Source organism: Neolamprologus brichardi, unplaced genomic scaffold, assembly GCF_056152115.1.
Source record: "Neolamprologus brichardi isolate AB-2024 unplaced genomic scaffold, ASM5615211v1 NODE_ptg000031l+_length_7269946_cov_1, whole genome shotgun sequence".
Lineage (NCBI taxonomy): Eukaryota > Metazoa > Chordata > Actinopteri > Cichliformes > Cichlidae > Neolamprologus > Neolamprologus brichardi.
The window spans coordinates 1,688,970-1,705,943 of record NW_028270136.1 but is presented as its reverse complement, the minus strand read 5'-3'; the positions used below and the strand labels follow the sequence as shown (position 1 = coordinate 1,705,943).

The window sequence follows — 16,974 nt, the reverse complement described above, 5'->3', positions numbered from 1 at the left end:
TCTCTATCTCTTACTCTTACTGTGTCACTTGCTCTGGGTGAGAAGAGATAATGCACTGAAAATGCAACTATATAGTGTTATATTTAAATAAAGACCGAGGTGCTTTCTGAGACATTTATAGCTGGTTTATACTGTCATGTTTTGTAATCTGTAATACTGAAATGTTTCTGGCAATTGAATAGTCCTGGTGGAACTGAGTCAAACTGCAATGTGTGTGTGGGTTTAATTGTTCTTGGACAACAAAAGATCATTATGGTGTGGATGAATAAGATGCATCAATGTGTCACAGGATATGCTGACAGTAACAAAATATCAAGCTTAAATGAAAGTTATCAGGTTATATGCTTAGGGAAACATACAGGGTTAATATGCAGTGCACAAAAGATAGAGGGTTTACTGTGGGGACAGAAGATTTAGGAGTATTGAGCTAAAACACACAAACAAAAACAGCTGCAGTAATGGTAATTTCCTCAGAGACCAGATCTTATTTTATTGTTGAATTTGAAGCAAAAGGAAGGAAGAATTAATCCCAGAGCACAGTCATGCTGAAGGCAAAGATGGCCTAATAATACCAGGGAGAAAACCAACATCACATTGTCAAAGGTATCATTCTCACTGGTATCATTATGTTTCTTTTTATGTATTTTATTTGAGTATTTCTAGGACAAACTGTGATGGAAAAAACAAAAGCTCTCACATTTACACATTCTTCTCATAGCTCGTGTATTAATTATAACAATAGAAAAAAATGTGAAAGCAAAACAAGCACTGGCCCTTTAATGCAACTCTACGTAAAGCACCGGGAATATGGTCAATTCAACCGGAAGTCTCTTGATTCTAAGCGTTAAAGTATTTCATTCCCATCCCGCTTCTTGTTTACCTGCATGCTTTATAATTTTTATTTCAGTGGCAACTCTTACTTTTATATAAATATAAAAATATAATGCTTTAATAATTCAATTTTATTGTCGCTTTAGTTGCTAAATGCCCTTTATTCTGAAGTTTTCTCGGAAGTTGTGTATTTTTCTGCCTCTTCCAGTCACAGAGGGAACCGAGAAACCAGACGACAACAAAAAGCGCACGAGACATCACAGACGGCAGGAAGCGTCTCTTGTTGTGTTTAAAGGTGGGTGAGTTTGTTTTTATGTGTCGCAAATATCATTTTATTAACAGACAACGTCTTATCATTAAAGTATCCTAATGAAAGGGTTGTTTATTTTAGCGAGCAGATACACTAAAGCTAGGTTGACAAAGGTGCGCGCGTGTGCGCGCGGTTCTCTCAGTGTATTTAAATAACCGCGCGCCACTAGCGCTACATTTCATTTGTGATGTTTGGTTAGCATCTTCCTTTGTCAGACAGGCTATCTGCATGTCTTTCTGTCCCCCTCTCCTTTTGTGTTTGTGTGTGTGGTGCTTTGTTATGTATGACTCCTGAGATTAATTAGTAGACTTCTCTGCTTGCACTGGTGTATTTGCACCTGTGTCGTTTATTGTGTGTTTGCTGAGGGATTCATTGGTTATGTTAATGATAGTGTAGTTAGGCTACCAGTTAAACTGTTTTAAGACTTAGAGTCACACTCACCCTGAAAATTTTATGACAATTTGTCAAGCTAGACTCATCTGTCCTAATACTTGCCAAATATAGCTTTTTAAAATTGTTTAGTAAAGCCTTTGTCATAATATTAAATATCATAAACCTCTTAAAGTTTTTTCTTTTCTATTATGTATTCTAACAATTCAATAACAATTCTGAATAATTCTCTTGCTGTTTAAGTTTAGTAACTGACATGATTTGTGTGTTTGTTATGATCTCAGAGACTCAAAATAATAATAATGATTAGAAACAATAATCACACTACATTTGTCATCAGTTAAGTTGTAGTCCAGCTATTATATTTGCTTGGTTGGGATTTTCCTTTTGAAATAGTAAAACAGTACAAAAGAAAATGAGGATAAAACAGCACTTTAGCTCAAGTCTAAGGAATAAATCGTTTGAAATAGCCAGCTTTACTAAATACAGGATAACGACACAGTTTAAACCATGTTGGCATGTAGTACAGCACACAGCCAAACAGCTTTTGCCGGCATGTGCTTTCTACAATTGTTTCTTTACATACAGCAGGCCTGTCCTGGTGCAGTTAAGCAGATGGATGATGGTGGGGGGTGGATGGAGGAGGGGCAGGGATGTTGCATAAATAAGGGAGTAATAGAGAGGAGAGGATGGGAGGAAGGTAAGAAGGAGGGGAACATCATTAAGGGGATCTGCAAGCAAGAAAAAAGGATTAAAAAAGCAGAGGGGAGTGAGACAGCAGGACAGTGTGCAGAGCTGAGGAAGCTGTGAGGGAAAGAAGTGTTAAAAAAAAGTGACGATGAAGCAGGAGGAGGAGGAGGGGTGTTTGTTGGAACGTGTGAGGAAGCAGAAAGCAAATGGACTTCACAGCATTTTAAACACAGTCATTAATGTGTCTGTGTTGGGCTGTTATTGTAGTTGACATGTACAGTAGCTGAGCTGAACTTCATCCACATAGAATGAGTCCACGTCCTCATCAGTAATATCAACAAAAGTATTGTACTCTCATACTCATTGTCATACAGCTCAGTGAAGTTACGCTGCTACTCACGATGTGCATTTATTTGATGAGTCATACATACACAGTGTGAGTTCAGTTCAGCTGCACCGTCAGTGGTTCTACTTAGATTTGCAACATCTGTTTTTTGTTTTTTTCACACTGAGGATATATATATATACACACACACACACACACACACACACACACACACACACACACACACACACACACACACACATTCTGCTCTAAAACGGAGTAAACTAGGTGACTCATAACCAAAATAATTTAGCTGGATAAATGGTACTACAGACTGGAGTAAAATGTAAATATGATTTGGGGGTGCCCTTTTTAAGAGCAGTGGGCAGCCAGTAGGCTGGTCCCTCGGTCTGGGGAATTAACCTGACATGTTTTCAGTTTGGGAAGAAACTGGAGCTTCTGGAGAAAACTGGAAGAACAGATTGAAAAAAGAAGGCGCGGGTTTGAACTTTAAGAAGTTTCACTGTGAGACAACAGTGCTAAGCACCGAAGCATCTTATGCTCAGTCAGTTTCTCTCTTTTATGGTGTTTATTATTATTCAGTCTTGCTGTCACAAGTCTTGACCCAAACAGGTCAGGGTAGTATCCAAGATTAAAATCTTGTAATGTTTTCTTTCACATTTGTTGTCATCAGCTTGGATAAAATGTGCATCAAAGCTGGATGATGGTGTGAATCTCATCTTTCAGACATTACACTTTACATCCAGTCCATCCCGTTCCACACGTCTCACTCTTACAGCTTCTCCTTTTACGTCATCCACTTTTGCCTGAGGTGTTGTGTAATGCCTACTCTAGTATAAACAGCAGGGTGTGTGTGTGAAGGCAAAACTGAGGGAAGATGGGTTTCCATGGCAGCCACAAACTGCAACAGCAGCTTGTCATAGCAACAAGCATAGATAAATGCATAGATAGATAGAAAGCATTAAAGGGGATGTGTGCCTCTTTGTTCCCTTCTCACTTTCTCCGTATTGCCATTGTATTGTGTGTGCTGTCGTGGCAGTGTATAGATTAGTCACACCCACATGCCCCCCCTCCCCTTTTGCCATGCATGTTCATTTCCAGAACAATCAGTGGAGCTCCACCCTCAGTCGCTGACATCACTGCACACTGTGTTTGTCGTGCGGGGAGGGGGTTCAAAAACACCCGCAAACATTCCCACGTGCAGCAACTGAGCAGTGCAGTTTTATCTCATGCTAATTTATAGCACACACTGAACCCAGTCATCAGTTATTATCACGCGGTTGTTACTCTCAGTCAGCAGGATGGCAGCATAAGTCTCGACAGAAAAGGATGATTAAAATGTTTAACGTGAATATTTTAGACTGCTGAATCTGCTTTTTTAAATCATGCTATAAAAATAATTACTAAAATGTCAGAACTGAACAGAAAAACATGTTAAAGCCCAGATTTGGTTCTTCTTATATCTGTGATAACTGACAACTCTCCAATTTTTTGGTCTCATATCCACTCCTGTCAGATGATCACTAAAAAACTCAGAGCTGTAGTGCATGTGTGATATATCAGCTCAGCTATTTAGCTTCAGGCCTAAATAGCTACCCTGGCTGTAGTGTTTATGTTTCTATGCCAGTACATTACTTGCAATTGTGCTCTCCCCTTTTTCTTCTTCCTGCAGCAATTTATAGGAGTAAAAAAGCCTGGTAAAATCATATAAGCTCAAAAGCTGTTTTTAAAAAATGTGTATTACTGAGGCTGTAGTGGTGTACTGCACTGCGTGTAAAAGTGTTGCAGTGGGTATATATTAAGAGTGTTAACTTGTCCAATTGGTTCCAATCTTGAGGCTTTAATTCATGTGAAAGTGTTTATCTTTGTATTGCAAGTTGCCCAGTGAGTTTAAAAGCAGGTGGTTTGCACGGCATGAATAGAGGACATCATTCATTTGTACTAAATCATCCCCATCTGAATGTAGCAGCAAAGGAAACAAGCTTTTTTAAAATGTTGGTGTTCATTGAACGTCTTTATCATTATTGTCAGTGTCTTATTTTCAGACCTGCACTTACATTTATTTTGTTGCTCATTCTTTCCTCTTTTTCTTTCTGTCCTTCTCAGATTTACTGCAGCTCTACCATGCCCGTGGCCTCCACCAGGACAGAGCCTGGTGAGACCAAACACTATACTCCACATCAGCTTAGCATCGCCACATGATTGTTTTTTTCTGTTTTCTTTATTCACAGCTCTCTCCTAAAATCCAGCTTCACAAAAGATTAAAAAACAGGAATATGAGAATGTGTTACTAATCTGAAAAATGGTGGTATTTGCTCTTTGTAAGCTAATTAATGATAACAGATGTTTTAGAGTTACAGCTACACTGTAGAATATCCTCCAGGAAACGACTGATGCCCCCAAATACCAATAATTATGATAGCACTGTAGTATATATAGTTTATATGATGCTGGTGTGCTTACACCTGTGGCCTTTGATTACATCTGGTAATATCAAATTCAATAATATGAAAATACTAAAATAACTAAAAATGAAAAAATTACATAATTGCAGCTTGTTACATTGTAGCATACTTCCCTTGAATATGACTAAATATAGACATTCTTAAATTCACTGCAGTTTTGTACATAACAGCACTGCTGTAGGCTGTATTTATGAGTCATAATCTAGTTTTCTTTCATTTTAAATTTCAACTTTAAACTTTAACCTTAAGGCAGCATTCCGGCTAACAAGCTGTGCTGGCAAGTTGAAATTTTCTCAAACTTCCAAAGCAAAGCAATACATGTACAGTTCATTTCTCTAGCACATGATTTTAGCCAATTTTCCTGCAGCTTTCTGTTTTCTTCTCTTTGTTCAGTGTTGTCGTTCCTAAAGCCAAAAATGCATCCAAACAACAGACCGTGTGCCACCACACTCGGTAGTATGTTTTAAAGGAGACAGTACACACTGGGGGGAGTATTAACCGAATTTAAAGACAAAAAATGTCAATTTGAGGTCCTGAATGTCGGTTTTGAATGATTTGTCAGCCCTACAGTATCCCCTACCTGACACAACACACAGTCTGCAGCTTTTTTAACCCATGCCATTAGATTAATATGGAGTTATAAACTCATACTCGCGTAAGTATGTATTTTTGAAACTAAAAGGATGTTGAATTCCAATGAGGAATTTCCCTATAATGAGCAGAATTGAGACAGTTACATCACAGCTTTGTTAAAAGCAGGAAGCCAGGTGCTTGTTTAAAGCAGAGTTACAACTATAGACACAAGCTCTGTGTCATTTGTTACTGTCTTATTTACCATGTTTCCCTTACTTAATGTTGTTCTTCCCTTCACTGTGTGTGTGTGTGTGTGTGTGTGTGTGTGTGTGTGTGTGTGTGTGTGTGTGTGTGTGTGTGTGTGTGTGTGTGTGTGTGTGTCACAGTGCCCCAAGTGTTGGACGCAATGAGCGACAGCACGGCCAGCTCCACCACAGCCAATGACCTGGACCTCATTTACCTCAAAGGCATCATGGAGAGCCCTCTGGTACGCTTCACACAGATGCACTCGTGCACACACATATTTTAAATTCAATAAATTTTGCTGCGCTTCTGTCATTCATACTTGTAAAGGCACTTGCAGCATGCTCTCGTCTTTGTAACCGTGTTTGTATTTGTGTGTAAGGAGCAAGAGGAGAGCCTGAAGGAGCCACGGTTGTCACCCGTGAGGGAGAATAATGTGGAGCTCCTGCAGGAGATCCTGAGAGACCTGGACCCATTCACCAATCGTTCTGACACCGCAGCAGAGCTTGCTCGCATTCTCACACAGCCTCACTTCCAGGTGTGGAACACACAAAGACACACACACAGTGTCTCCCACTTTGTGTTTTCACTGTATTCCAGTCACAGAGGTGGTTAATTGAAGGAAAACGAATATTTCATGCATGATATTTTGTGCCTCAGTCTCTGCTGGAGACACATGATTCAGTGGCAGCTCAAGCATGTGAAAGTCCACCTCCCAGCCCATGTGACTTTGTGGATCATGAACCAGAAGACAGCCAAGCACACAACCACCTTCCACCTGATGCCATCCGCATGGTGGGCATACGCAAAATAGCCGGGGAGCATCTGGTAGGTTATTAGAGTTTGGACTGTTTGCACCTTTTGTGTTTCCCGTGTAAAAACATTCAGTTTGTGAAATAATAAATGCTTGTGTGGGTTGTATACTGGTGCCATTTGGGTTTTGGATGCAGATTTTTATTAGTGTTAATGATGGAGATAATAGCCAGTAATAACTGTATTCCAGGGTGTGACATTCAAGGTGGAGGGTGGGGAGCTGGTGATAGCTCGTATTCTTCATGGTGGGATGATAGACCAACAAGGACTGCTGCACGTCGGCGATATCATCAAAGAGGTGTGTTGTTTTTTTCTTTTTTGTTTGTTTTTTGTTTTCCTTAGTTTCATTTTCAATTATCCTCTAATTTATTGGTTTATGGTGGAACCTTGCATTTTTAATCCTATAGGATAGTTTTTCAGTAAGTTAGTATTTGATGAAGAATATACTTTTTGGTTTCCTGCTAAGACTATCCGTCCTATGAATGCAAGAGCCGAGAGAAACATGTAGACAGCTACTGCAGACTGTTCAGACGTCTCCAAAGCTCACTTTGTAAAACATTATATTTCCATTCTTTCATCTACATTAAAATGTGTCTCACTGTGAGGTTAACAAGAGACCAGCTGAGACTCCAGGGAATCAGTGCACCTGGCCCACTGTCACTGTGATTCTTGGGAGGGAAGCTATTTTTACAGCAGTAGCTGTTTCACATGTGTCCAGTTTTTTTTATGCTGTTCTGAGTTCCCGCCTGATTTACATATGAAGCTTACTGATATTACCGTATCAATCGTCTCGTTAAGCATTTACTTATCGACTCTTGTTCTCTTGTGTTTATTTCTTCTTGAGTGTCAACTTGTTAAACGCTATGACTCAAGGTCAGGCTCAAGCGTGAAATGCTCTGGATTATTTGCGTACCTCCACAACTACCATAGGCAAAAACCTAAAATGAGAAGAGCGGTTACACATATTTTGGCACATTAAGGTGTCACTGAAATTTCTCTGGACCTTTTTTATTTTCTCATAATTGTTTGTGAAACAATATAAAATGTCTTTCATATCATCCTAACATGATGTCATTGTCTAAAGTGGTCATTGTCGCCCCGCTGTTTATTGATCACAGCGTTCTGAACGTCTAAAGTCTAAATGCATAAATCTGTGTCCATACTATTGTTTAACCACTAGATGGCGAGGTAAACTATGTGTTCTTATGAAAGCATGGGGCAGAAACCCACAGCAGTTCAATCCCAATACTGTGCAAATGAATAGATCAGGAAAAAATAGCAAAAGTAAGGATCATTTGCTAGTGTAAGTTTTTTTTTTGACATTTTATTCAGGGGTTTTTGGTGCTGCGGTTATTGGAGTTTCACGCCTGGAATCTGTGGAACTTTATTCACTTGAGTGGATGTTTGAGCAGATACTATGAATGTAAGATATCAGAAGCTCAGTCAGTTACTTGGTGTTTGAGTTGTGTTTCATTCAGGTAGGCATAATTGTGCTAGGTTACTACCTGAGCTTCTTCCAGTCAAAACAGTATGTCACATACCTGTGTTTAAATACTCTGTGAAGCTCGCTTGCACTGGGCAGGTCTATCCCTCCTGACAGGGCTATTGGGACCTGTTCTGGTGCACTGTTATGGGCTAACACCTTAAGAGTACATTTTCAGTTGTTCAATTTGTCATCTGCATAGTCCACAAGAGGCTTTTAATTTTTACATGCTTCAAAGTTCTGTAAATATTTAAGCCAACTGATCGAATTTGCAAATTTAAATGTAAAACTCTAGTCAGCTGTTTAAAACCCTTTAGCTTAACCTTTAATACATGTAAGGAATCTGTTTTGTCATTACTCTTGTTGTCTACTTTACTGACAGGCGAACGGACGAGAAGTGGGCAGGGACCCCAGGGTTTTACAGGAAGAGCTGCAAGCAGCTAGTGGAATTGTGGTTCTGAAGATACTGCCAAGTTATCATGAATCCATACCACCTGTACAGGTGACACATAAACACATCACACACAGAATAGACACATGGGGCTAAATCTATTCTCCTTATTTGTCAGGGTTTCTATTTTTTTTGTTATTAATTGAATTTCATTGTTAGAAACTTATTTTCATTAACACTAGAACCTTGTTTTGATCTCTGTTAAATTAAAACCACGTGATCTCATATTTCATGCCGTTTTAAAAATGGATTTCTTCAGCAAATACTGAATTTTGGGGTGTTTGGGATCAAAAGAGAAAAGAAAGTATAACCATTTTTACATAGAACCGCCAAGGATGTTATGTCGACCGCATAGAAACAAATGTAAAATCACTGTTGTGGCACATTGGGCTGCCTAGCAATACGATTGTTTACACACATTTTGACTTAAATGCTGCTGCTACATGAGTCAGAGCTAGCTATATGTGATTGATAAATAAATATGTAGGGGAATGTAGTTAGATGAAACATGAGTAATTGCTGCTGGGCTCAGGGTGGGATATTGAGCTGGGCTGACTGTGGGACCGAAGGCATGGAGAACCAGGTATGTAACTTGCTGTGTAGGGCAGCGTAGGGAACTGAAATGAACAGAGACTCCAGAGTGTGGGGAACTAATCCAAATAACTAAAGAGTGAAATCAAGAGAACAGCACTCTGCTCAGTTTCAGGCCTGAGCAGCACCTCAGCAGGTGAAGCTGCGGACTGAGGCAGGGTAGTGTGCTGTGTAAGCTGTTGTGCTAGTTGTGTCCAGTCTTTGTTTATTTATTCTAATGTGTGTTTTAACTTTACAACCTGCAATTAAATTTTAAAACTCATTGATGAAACCATTCAAATCCCTCAAAATTTACCTTAAATCCTTGTTTTGCCAAATCTGACTTAAAATTAGAAAAATTTGATAAAATAAACAACTTAAGTGAACTTAAAAAATGGCATCTTTGCCATTACTGCAAGCAGCACCTCAGTAATGGCACCTGTGGTAACATGAACCCCTCCTGGCAGTTCTAGTCTTAAAGGGATTTTAACTTGGAATGCACCACTGAAATAAAGATGTGTACCTCTATGTATTTCTCCAGGTATTCTTTAAGTGTCACTATGATTATGACCCAGCCAACGACAACCTGATTCCTTGCAAGGAGGCGGGGTTAAGGTTTGAGACCGGGGATATCCTGCAAATAGTCAATCAGGATGATGTCAACTGGTGGCAGGTGACAGAATAGTATTTATGTGAACATGTTATAGCTTCCTGTGTGCACATTTTCATATCTTTGGATTGCTTTGCTAATTTTTTCTTCATTTGTTGTGCAGGCACGTCATGTGGAAGGTGGGAGTGCTGGGTTAATCCCTAGTCAGATGCTTGAGGAAAAAAGGAAAGCTTTTGTCAAGAGAGATGTGGAGCTGGCACCTGCAGGTAATATGAAAGAACGAATAAGGTTGTGATGATGGTAACTTTATTTTAACAGAGGGCCTGGATTCTAATCAAAGCATGGACGCAGTGAGTGTTTTGGGCCTTAATGATATCATCTCACTATGGATGTAAAATATTATTAAAATACTGGTGGCTGCCAGTGTTGCTGTGCAGCCTCCTAGTGGATGGTATCAGTTAGATAATCATAGGTGACTTCCTCCTTGAATTATTGCATCACAAGATTTTCAGGAAACTTGAAGAAACCTTGAGGTCAGTGTCGCTGAGATTCAAACTCATCTGAAATTTTTAGTAGCTGCATCTTCAAAATCCAAAACATTTCAAAATCCCACATTGGCACATTTTGGAGTTAAAGCATTCACAAACTTGAGTGTCCAAGCTGCTGCCCTGCAGGGTGACGACAGTACTCCATCAGCCTTTTACAGCTTTGGGGTGAAAGCCAAAAATGTTTCATGAACACAACAGAATATGACCCATTTGTATTGAACTATATTAGCATATTATACTGTAAACAGAAATATCGTTAGTAAACATATGGCAGTAAAAAAAAAGACTTCTGAAAGAGTGTTAAGTATTAAGTAGGTGTTCATTAAGGAAGGGCATTATGTTCACATGTCTGGAGTGTGTTGCTGCAGCCCATGGTTTATTGATTATTTGTCACTGCCGTGTGGTGGTGGAAATTCAGGTCTGCACAAACACGTCAGGTTCATGAAGTTTGCTCAGATGTTTAAATTTCACAATGTGCCAGTGCACTGGTCTACAATGTTTTAAGAATTGTTAGACTTAACTTCGCCTTGTGATCAGAAGGTTGCCGGTTTGAGCCCCGGCTTGGACAGTCTTGGTCGTTGTGTCCTTGGGCAAGACACTTCACCTGTTGCCTACTGGTGGTGGTCAGAGGGCCCGGTGGCGCCAGTGTCCGGCAGCCTCGCCTCTGTCAGTGCGCCCCAGGGTGGCTGTGGCTACAATGTAGCTTGCCATCACCAGTGTGTGGATGTGTGTGTGAATGGGTGGATGACTGGATGTGTAAAGTGCTATACAAATACAGGCCATTTACCATTTAACTTTTTATAAGAAAGATTTTTAATATAACATTGAGCATTATAGCATGAACCTGTATTAGATTACAAGAAAAAAAGTTTGAACATACTCCCACTTTCATATGTGGGAGTTACCCCAGTTATTATGGCATATAAGAACCATCTCTCTCTGATGTCAACCTTTGTAAAAGAAAAAAGGTTTTCTTTGCTAAACGTTACCAGTCAATGATGTGTCATTTTTTACACTTCTGTGAGATTTGCATAAGCATTCGAACAACTGCTAATTCAGTTAGAGTTCACAGAAAGGGTTTTGTTCTGTAAGGGAGCTCTTATCAGTAGATCCAGTAGATCTAATTCCCCCTTTTAGAAGCACAAACATGAATATTAGAACTTAAAGAGGAAAAATTTAATGTGTATGAGACATAATATCTGGCAGAGACACCTGCATGAACATGGCTGATCATTACAAGCCAGCTTGTGGGCAAATGAGTACAAGTTAGTTGTGAAACATGACTGATGCTCATAAATTACTTTAGTTTGAAGTTTGACTTCAGTTGTCTGCCTACACTAATGCTGTGCTCCAACAATGCAACAGGAAATCTGTGTACTGGTGTTGGAGGAAAGAAGAAGAAGAAGATGATGTATGTGACCACCAAAAATGCAGGTAATAAAACAGGGCCAGGATCAGTTTAGCTCTGCTGGGGTAAAATATTCCTACTGCTTCATCCTTACTTTCTGCTCTCTGTTCACCCTCAGAGTTTGACAGACATGAGATACTGCTCTATGAGGAGGTGGCCAAGGTCCCACCTTTCAAGAGGAAAACTCTGATTCTGATAGGTGCTCAAGGTGTGGGGAGGCGGAGACTAAAGAATAAGCTTCTACTGAGGGATCCACAGCTCTTTGGGACCATAATTCCATGTATGAAGTCTGATATATTCCATTGCCTTATTGCTTCTTATTGCTAAAGTAGCTAGAATTGTTTTTTGTTATATTGAGTGTGGTAGGCCCACAAACTCCTATGCAGGAAGTTGATTTCGGCTCTCTGATTAAAAGAAATCTTGATCCCTGATCCTCTGATCAGTCCCCTCTGCATCATCTGAGTCTCAGCCAGTAGATGGTGCAGAGGGGACTCGCTCAACCTGACTGCCTTCATGTCCAGATGTCTTCCCTGCTTCCCCTGATAGGAAAAAAGCTGACTAGCTTTGCAGGTCAAACCTTTTTGATTACACCTGTTGTGGCACTTGTTATCCTGGGATGGTTTCAGAGGCCTGTACAATAGGCCCCAAGGGAAGATATTACTGGGAAAGGCTAGAGCAACCTATTAGAGCTAATATAGATTAACACTCACCTTTAATGTTTCTCAAAGGGTTGAAAAAGGAATGGCCACAGTTTAGACTTTAATAGCAGAAGATTTTATTAAACCAACTTTTCAGAGTGGGGTCTGCTACCAAATGTGGCAGACAAACTGACTAAAATGTCCACCATCCATCTAAACATTTTTACATTTTGGGTTGGAGAGCTGTGTTAGCTGGCTTGAGCTAATAAACTGATCATAGTAACTTCCTTGTATTTGCGCAGACACCTCCAGAAAACCCAAAAAGGGAGAGCGAGAGAGTCGGATGTTTGCTTTCACTACCCGCAGCAAAATGGAAACAGACATCAAGAACGGGCGCTATCTAGAACATGGAGAGTATGAGGGCAACCTGTACGGCTTGAAGATCGACTCCATACATGAGGTGGTGGAGGCAGGGCGGGTCTGCATACTGGACGCCAACCCTCAGGTGTGCACATACATACTCTTGCTCAAGACTTTTCTGTTTTAGCAGTAATCATAAGCAGCAGCATCTTTACTGTTGTTGTGTGAAAATTAAGGGCTACTTTGACAGAATCCTGTATACATTACACACATGCTTCTAATAGTTTCTATTGCCAGTTTATTAAAGTGAAATGCTCTAACTTACGTTGTGCTAGTGGAGTCATAGACTGGGTGCTTTCTGTTGAGATGCTGAATCAATGTCGTTGTGCTATTGTGGTAAGCTGATTCAGTTTTTACCATGAACACACTGTACAGCATTTTTGTTTTTCCTTTGTTTGAAATGGTCCCAAACTTTAGATAGTTTTCATCTTTTTCTGTGACTTTGCTTTTCGCTTCTTCTTCATCTTCTCTGCTTTTCTGATCCGACCATCAAGTCAAGACCGCTCCGTCCACATAAAACATGGTGATCACTAACCAGTACATGGCCTTAAAGTAGAAAAATTTGGACTTGATATTGCACATAAGTATTGTGCATAATATTGCATACAAGGGAGACTGGGCGAAGGTTAACACAGTGTATTGGATGTGTGTGTGTGTGTGTGTGTGTGTGTGTGTGTGTGTGTGTGTGTCATCTGAAGAGACCATGTTGTAGAATCTGACAGCAGTTGGAAGGAAAGACCTGTGAAATCTCTCTGTCCCACATCGTGGGTGCTGCAGCCACTGAAGGAGCTGCTCAGTGCTGTCAGAGTCTCCTGCATGGGGTGGGAGAGAGACTTTGATCTCCTGCATCCATTTGGGTCCACAAAATAAAACCCTCCACATTCCTCACATCCCATGACAACTTCTCTACTTTATCTTAAATCTGTTTGACACAGTCAGTCCCATTCAGTCAGCATAGAGTCATGTGCCTCACTCAAGGGCATCTTATTAAAAGCACTGATAGAGAAAAAGTCTTTCACTGTCGTCAGTCGGTAACTTGTGGTGGATTAGCCCAGTGGGTCAAAAAGTTTAGAGCCTGCAAGAGACTCTTTCAGTCTATTCAATTCAATTCAATTTTATTTATATAGCGCCAAATCACAACAAAAGTCGCCTCAAGGCGCTTCATAATGTACTTGTGTTGATTTTGCTTGCGTGTCTTAATTTTAGTCTCTCAAAGTTCTGCGGACCTCTGAGTTCTTGCCCTACATCGTGTTCCTTCAAGCTCCAGAGTTCGAGGTGCTCAAGGCCATAAATCAGTCAGCTGCAGAGGCAGGGGTCGTCACCAAGACGCTGATGGTAGGAATTGCTCACAGTACAACCATATGCACATAAAGAAGATGAATAACTCAGGAAGCAGCAAATAATGAGAAATCAGTCAAAGCAGAAGTCCTGTGATTAACAGCCCTGCTATCTGTTTTCCTTCACAGGATGAAGAGCTGCAGAGGACGTGCGATGAGAGTGCTAAAATCCAGACAGCTTATGGTCACTACTTTGACCTCAGCATTGTCAACGACAACCTCGACGAGACATACCGCACCGTCAAAGCAGCGCTGGAAACAGTTTCCAAAAACCCCCAGTGGGTCCCGGTCACCTGGGTGTTCTAGAAAGAGACATGTGCTGGACTGAGGAGGGAGGGAACAAGAAAGGAAGCAGGCACTGAAAATATTCCACTGAGTATAAATGATGGGTAATAACTTTACAGGATAACTTCTCACATTTCCATAATTTAAACAGGATATATTTTCAATGCTGCAAAGAAAGCGTGGAATTGAAGAAGGAAAGAGATGAACGAGGAGGTGGAAAAAAACCCTTCATTTCAAAAAGTGTGCATATGCATGTGTGTTCCTGTTTACATAGAGACTTCAGAGCAAAGACTTGTGCCATTACTGATGATTATCATCAGACATTGTCATTGTTTACATTTTTTGCATTTAATCAGTGCCATCTCAGTGCAACTCGGTGCCATTAGGAACAAGCAAGCTCCATCTTTCACTTTTGTAAGTGTACAGTTTCTCATCATGAAATCAAAAATAGTATCCCACTGCCTTCTACAGTAAATGTGGATGTTTTGCATAAAGGTTAAGTTGTATAAGGTTTCCTATCAATCCCCTCACACCCATGGGCAAAGCTTTTTTTAGGTTAAGTCTGGTGAGGCCGTCCTAATCTTTAAAATATGTCTCTTGTTCTGGAGTTGGTTGAAAAGTGAAAGGACATCTCTTTCAGGCTTTTAAAAAGATTTGATTTAAACTTTTATTGGTTAGAGACACTAATCACTGAGCAATAGCATCTAAATGGTACATGACCATCAGTGGCAATAATTGATTAAATTTGTTTGAAAAGTCAAAGTTAACATCACATCCAGACCAGAGGTCTCAAACTCCAGTCCTCGAGGGCCGGTGTCCTGAAACTTTTCCATGTATACCTGTTGCAACACAACTGAATACAATTAGTAGGTCATTAGCAAGAGTACAGCACTCGAGTATAGAACTTAACTGCATGCAACCCCTAACCCTACTAAATTTGAGTAATGTAAGTGTTTGGAAAAATGTACTTCTAAAAGTACTTTTATTGCACCATGTTCATTCACTCATGAGCTGCTGTAACGTGAATCAAATGGCTGAATAGCCACCTCAGTCCTCAAGGACTAGAGTTTGAGACCTGATCTCGATCAAAACCTAGCATGAAACCTCTCAGTCAGGTTTAAACAGAAAGAAACATTTTTTCTAGATTCACCTATCATAAAAAACCAGCTCGTCACATTTCACTATAATCTTATTTTAACTTTGTTTCAGTGTGCCGCACAGTCGCTTCTTTAACAGTTTTTCAATAAGTAGCATACTGGGTGGGTCACATGGATTAAACTATGATTTAGAGAACAAAAAAGAATCAACAAATATCCTCTTCATCCTATGGAGCAGGTGCTGAAAAAAATAGGACAAAGAAATAAATGAGAAATCTGGAGCTCTGCATTCAGTGAACTGTTAACTGTTTTTCTTAAATCATGATTTACTCATAATGCTTCTCATGGTTCTGTTACGAAACCTGAACCCTCTTTAATTCAATTTAATTCTTTAAATCAACATGTCTTGAAGTTCTCCAGAGGCCTGATAATGAACTAATCATTTGATTCAGGTGTGTTGACCCAGGGTGTTATCTAAACCCCTACAGGCCTGATTTAAAACATAACCATTTACTTGATGATTTTCTATTTGATTTCTGTAAAGGTTTCTCATCATATTCCAAATTTAATAATTAAAATTCAGACACTTAAAATTCCTGTAAGAATTCAGTCAACCCACCCAGTAACATTTTGACAGCTAATTTTGAGTTTCAGTCTTTTAACTACAACACCATGTAGTTGTAGATGTATTTTAAGCTTCTACCCTCTTTTAATTTTAGTGTAGTTTTAGTCGACTAAGTATCATAAGAGTACAGTAGGCTAATCCTGAAGTTGAGTGACTTCACTTAAATATAAGTATGTTGTATTTTACCAGTAAGAGTTGCTCCAAACGGTTACAGAGCATCTTATTTTCCTCAATATCCACTTTATGTCTTTGTCTTATCTTCTCTTCTACTCAAGTGTTGACATTTTGTTTTGTTTTCATGACAAACAGGGAGTTTCCCTCCAACTTACCCTGTTAGTCAGCGGCAGATGAAATACGCACAACTAACCTGACCGAAAAAGAGAGAGATTATTTCTGATTGAATCGCCTCCTTTCTGCCCAATATATATTCGATGACAACAGTGTCAATACACTTTGTCATAGTTTTTCTCCTCGAGCATTCTTTTTTATTTAGTTCTCATCATGTTTTAGGAAAACTATGATAGAAATTATTGGTCAATGAGATAAACAAATACAAATTTTATTTGTCACATACACAGTACAACATATAGTGAACATGTAGTGATATGCTTGTGTCCTGAATGACTGATATTTAACTGTGCATCATTTATGCTGATAACGTCTACGACCAAATATGTTTGCAAAGGTGTGTGGCTGCACAGCAGCACACAGCCTCTGCAGGCTGTTATAGGTGGATCTAGACCTAGAGTTCAGTTTGGACCAACTAAACATACAGAGTGTCAAGAATATGGAATAAAAGTGCACACATCAGGAAGAAATCAAACAAACACAAGCTGTGAAA

At 39.7% G+C, this 16,974-nt stretch overlaps 1 protein-coding gene across 2 annotated transcripts; it reads left to right on the top strand.

The window, feature by feature from the left end:
- The first annotated feature begins 1,040 nt into the window (after positions 1 to 1,040).
- Positions 1,041 to 15,610, top strand: LOC102791020 (MAGUK p55 subfamily member 2-like). Of its 2 annotated transcripts, none has more exons than XM_087837218.1 (14): positions 1,041 to 1,126; positions 4,674 to 4,722; positions 5,992 to 6,092; positions 6,231 to 6,386; positions 6,509 to 6,676; positions 6,867 to 6,959; positions 8,527 to 8,646; positions 9,707 to 9,838; positions 9,939 to 10,041; positions 11,689 to 11,757; positions 11,850 to 12,011; positions 12,672 to 12,874; positions 13,996 to 14,124; positions 14,256 to 15,610. In XM_087837218.1, the coding sequence occupies exons 2-14, from the start codon at positions 4,692 to 4,694 to the stop codon at positions 14,430 to 14,432; spliced, it is 1,644 nt and encodes a 547-aa protein (XP_087693344.1). In that variant the 5' UTR covers positions 1,041 to 1,126; positions 4,674 to 4,691; the 3' UTR covers positions 14,433 to 15,610. The 2 variants fall into 2 exon arrangements, with proteins under 2 accessions (XP_087693344.1, XP_087693343.1); XM_087837217.1 differs by having other exon boundaries at positions 6,852 to 6,959.
- Positions 15,611 to 16,974: the final 1,364 nt, after the last annotated feature.